General features: G+C 40.5%; 1 protein-coding gene across 1 annotated transcript; it reads left to right on the top strand.

The window, feature by feature from the left end:
• The first annotated feature begins 981 nt into the window (after positions 1 to 981).
• Positions 982 to 3,631, top strand: LOC125768588 (chaoptin-like). Its single transcript, XM_049436471.1, has 2 exons — positions 982 to 1,487; positions 1,572 to 3,631. The coding sequence occupies exons 1-2, from the start codon at positions 1,456 to 1,458 to the stop codon at positions 3,346 to 3,348; spliced, it is 1,809 nt and encodes a 602-aa protein (XP_049292428.1). The 5' UTR covers positions 982 to 1,455; the 3' UTR covers positions 3,349 to 3,631.
• The last annotated feature ends 1,059 nt before the right edge of the window (positions 3,632 to 4,690 follow it).

Genomic DNA, 4,690 nt, shown 5'->3' with positions numbered 1-4,690 from the left:
TAACCAGCACAACCCGATGTAAAGTGATGAGCTAACTTAGTGAACTTTTGCGTACTTCAAACTGTTCTGTTGAGAAACATTATTAGTCGGAAGTTAGATCAATTGATTGGATTGTTTTCTGGCGCCGAAACGGGATACTTTTCCGAGAAACACACAAAACCGTTAATGCCTTCATTAGCGGTAAGTCTGGCATTGACATTTGATGATACGTCTTACCTTTCCTTCGATGGCGTCCATTGCTCTGCAGGTGATGATTATCCAGAAAGTATCCATCCAGCGAGTTGAACAGTGTAAGCAAGTACACCAGCACAAGCTTCTCGAGCCACATTTTCCCACCACATTCAGCACCACCACCGGTTCTGGTGGTGTGCAAATCGTTACGGCAGCAACACTAGCCGGTGGCGCCTAAATATCCAGTTGTAGTTACAAATGCAAACTAATCACTGAACACTTCGAAACACTAAACACACGTGCACGTAGGAGGTTTTTCTTGTAGTATTCACTTCAGTAAATGATTTTCACTATTTTCTTCAACTTCAGCTTAATTTGATGCTGTAATCCACACATGCCATTCAGTATGGTTTCTGGGTTGAAAAGCTGCTCAGAAATAATAATGCCTGAAAGAACATGTTTACTCATTCACCTGTTGTTTTGTGGCGTTGTGTCATTATTATTTTTTAAATTTAGAAACAATATTTAGACAACATACTACATTATTTAAACCTTTTTTTAAAGATATTAAAGCAATGAAAAAAAATAATAAAGAGCAATATCATGATGTGGAAAAAATGAGAAAGCGAATGTGAGCAAAATTTCAGACTACTTTACATATGGTCAGAATCGTATCATCTTACTGAAAAGATATGGACACCATCTTAATTTCGCAAATAGGTAGACCATTGTTTGTTGAAATGAGATTTTATTTCCACACGAAGGATGTATGGATGACTACGGTTCCATCACATTGATCCGTATTGTTCAACATTGTGCTACATGATCATCCATCGTATTAAGCGTACGTTATCAGAATATGAATCAAAGAAATATAAACCACTATATTCTCAAACATAAGCATTCTCTCTCTGTGGTGCATCACTGTAAGATCAGGTACAGTGCGTAGCAAAAAAAACACTTATGTTGTATCAAAGTATTTGTTTTTCTTTAATTTTGCTAAAAGCAAACTACCTTTCAAACGGGTTTCATAAATTCAAATACAAATGACAACAAATGTTAAAAACAACCCCGAAACACACCACATTTTCCATGCATTTCCGTAAGTACTGTACTGTGTGTAAAAGTCAGTGTTCTTTTTCAACGTATATCAAGGCGCCTGTTATCACCAAGCGGGAATTCCCACCGTATTATGCTGCCGGCAAACACAAACGCTTCCAACATTGAAGATGTCAGTTTCAACCTATCGTTCGGGCTGTACAGTGCTCAAAAGTTCGTGCTAAAATGGGATGGCTACAAAGTGTATCGCTGTTAAGGTAACGTTGATTTTATACGGCCTAAGACCAACGTGTAGCGTGTTACCAGTTACGGTTTATTCTAACGTGTTTCTCTTGGTGTAGTCTTTTCTTTGTCTGCAGTGTAGTTCTTGCTCAGAATGATTGGGATCCCACAACAAGACGGTGGATAACTACCTCCAGAATAGTGAGCAAACAAGACTCAAATGTGCCATATTCATACAGAAACCTTCATTGGCCGGTGTATAAATGCCGCGAGTACATTCAAGATTACGACTGTGTATTCCACGATGTGTCTATCGATAGAAACTCTCCCGGTTTTTACTTCGGTTATGAAAATGTGACGCTGAACAACCAGAAAAGAATAACATTCAAGAACTCGACCATGCGAAAGCTATCGGAGACATTGGTAAGCTCATACAGACAGATCGAGGTACTCAATCTCAACGGTCTGCAGATAGAGGAAATCGCACCGTACGCTTTTACAAACGGTTATAATATCGAAGATCTGTATATGCGCTCTAACGACATTCAGAAACTGCCTTATAATGCGTTTAGTCATATGAAATTCCTCCGTGTGCTGGTGCTGGACCGAAACTATGTAAGCAGACTGCCAATGGGGATTTTTTTAAATAATCCCAATCTTGTCGCACTGACGATCAATAATAACAATCTGGAAGAAATCAGTGATAATACCTTCCAATATACTAAAGTCCTGCAGAATCTGGAACTGTCCAGTAATAAGCTTACCCACATTGACCTATCCCGCATTCCGAGCCTTCACTATGGAAATGTTAGCTTCAATCGCTTAACGACACTAGCAATTCCAGTGGAGATAAAAATACTAGATGCCTCGTACAATCAAATCAACACCGTAACGGGTCCAAACAATTACAATCTCACTCATCTCCATTTGCACCACAACAATCTAACTGAGAATTTTTGGCTTATGCGCTATCCCCGGCTGATTGTTGTAGATTTGTCATACAACGAGCTAGAAGAGATAACGTATAGAGACTTCAACAAAATGGTGCAACTCAAGGAACTGTATTTGTCTCACAACCGGCTGATAGCATTGAACTTCGGTACCTCGCGCATCCCAACACTCCAGATACTTGATGTACGGCACAATCATCTGCTGCAGGTGGTAAGGAACCAGAATCAGTTCGATACTCTGACGCAGCTGTATCTCGATCACAACTCAATCGTAACGCTTAAGCTCAGCTCCAACAACACACTCCAAAAACTCACACTATCGAACAACGATTGGGATTGCAGCAGTCTAAATGTACTGTTCGGAAGTGTCCGTAAATCGATTATACTTGACAGTGACCACAATTGCAAGCCAGACTACCAACTCAAGCAAAACTTGTGCTGCAAGGTAAGCGAAAAACCGTACCTGGACCGATTGATGCATCATTTCCATGAGACAAGCATTACAGAAAAGTTACAACGTGCACGCGGACCCTGCAGCGCAAATGACACACTCACCAGCATTCAGAGTTTGACCGATTACGTGAATCAGCATGGTGGAAGTAGGCTGTTGCCATCGAACCCACAGCTTCAGGCCGAAATCAATCAACTGCAGGGCGATGTCAGTGGGCTAACATACGAACAGTCGCAGAACGAGCAATTTCTTAAAAGTATGCACACCGAGATCGACAATTATTTGCGTCGGTACAACGTGACAAAGGATGAATTGCTTCGCCCAAGCGAGAATCTGCGCAAATTGCTTGTACATCTGAAAATTCGACAAATGTTAAAGCAGCAAGCCACATACTTTTACGAATTTCAGGTCCTTAGTAGACGACAAGAAACAGAAGCAGTCGAACAGGAGAATAAAGCACTGAAGGCTAAACTCGATGCGCAGAATAGGAAGTAAAGATAAGATCAGAAAGCAACAGATGTTCTAAACCAGGGGTCTCCAAATTACGGCCCGAGGGAGGGCCCGAGAGATCCCGAGATTGGCCCTCAGCAATGGCTATTCCACTCAAAGCGCCCCGCCATCTGAAATAGTTTGCGACCGAGTGCGCATTGCAATAATTATAGATAAGAAAACTAATTTGCAGCATGTATTCAAACTATTGAGATCATATACAATGTACCACGCTACCTCAAGAGAAAGTCAAATATATTTTCAATTCAGTTTAGTACAGGTTTTAAAAGTATTGTACTGTATCTTTTATCTCTCTCTCTCTCTCTTTAACGACCTCTTTAACGACCTTTAAGGTCACGCTGGCGATTTCTGGCTTACTAGACTTATTTTTACCGCGTAGCCGGGTAGTCAGTCCTTGTTCGACTCTAGTTTTCTAGATCTTGCTCGTTTTTAATTTTGTAAATAAAGCAGTATCTTATCAAAGCACGGGAATTCCCAGTGTAGTGCATCAGAAGTGTAGTAACGTGTACGTTACTGTTGGTGGTCAATCTTCCAAACTTTCTGCTTCCTATCAGCGTGTCTGTAATACTGCGCCCTATCGCATCCGTTTGTGTTTTCAGAAATCATTTTTACAATTGCACAAGGTTGATACGAACATGTTAAGAAACGAATGTAATATTTACGAAGGGTAGATGGTACTGGAAATTATAATCAGTTTAAATCCGTTGTCCGAGCTGAATAGTTATCAATAGAATTTATGCTATCATGGACTTCATGACGGGGCATCTCAAGGAACTGCATTGGTCTAACAACCGGCTTTTTTACTTCGGTTCGTTATTCATCTCAACACTCCACATGCTTGTGTACGGCACAATCATTTCCGGTACGTGGAAAGGAGCCAAAATCAGTTCGATACTCTGACGCAGCTGTACCTCGATCACAACTCGATCGAAACGCTTAAGCACAGCACCACAAATACACTCCAAAATCTCACACTGTCTACAGAGTAAGAATATGCGCAAAGTGTTTGCACATCTGAAAAATCGTGAAACATTCGATCTCACGGAAATCAGGAGAGAAAGTATGATCATGATTCGGAACGAGAAGCGGATGGAATATGTTTTTCATCCAATATGTTTCAAGAAGTCTATGGGATTAAGGAATTACAGTGTATAAAGGTAACGTTGGACGTTAGGAATTAAAAATCTTAAGGAAATTACTTAGTTCTAGTGCAAACTGGTAGGTTGAAGGGCAAACACGTTGCAAATGAAACTTAACCACAACACCGGTTCGCTAGATAGTAGATTATCAATTTAAAAAATTTCATCGAAGTTTCGTTTACGATAGC

This window comes from Anopheles funestus, chromosome 3RL (assembly GCF_943734845.2).
Source record: "Anopheles funestus chromosome 3RL, idAnoFuneDA-416_04, whole genome shotgun sequence".
NCBI lineage: Eukaryota > Metazoa > Arthropoda > Insecta > Diptera > Culicidae > Anopheles > Anopheles funestus.
Note: the sequence above shows the minus strand (reverse complement) of the source record. Positions and strands in the feature narration are given on the sequence as shown.

Coding starts and splice junctions, on each gene's coding strand:
- LOC125768588 (XM_049436471.1), top strand. CDS start 1,456: ATGGGATGGCTACAAAGTGTATCGCTGTTAAG. Junction 1,488..1,571: donor CAAAGTGTATCGCTGTTAAG/GTAACGTTGATT, acceptor CTCTTGGTGTAG/TCTTTTCTTTGTCTGCAGTG.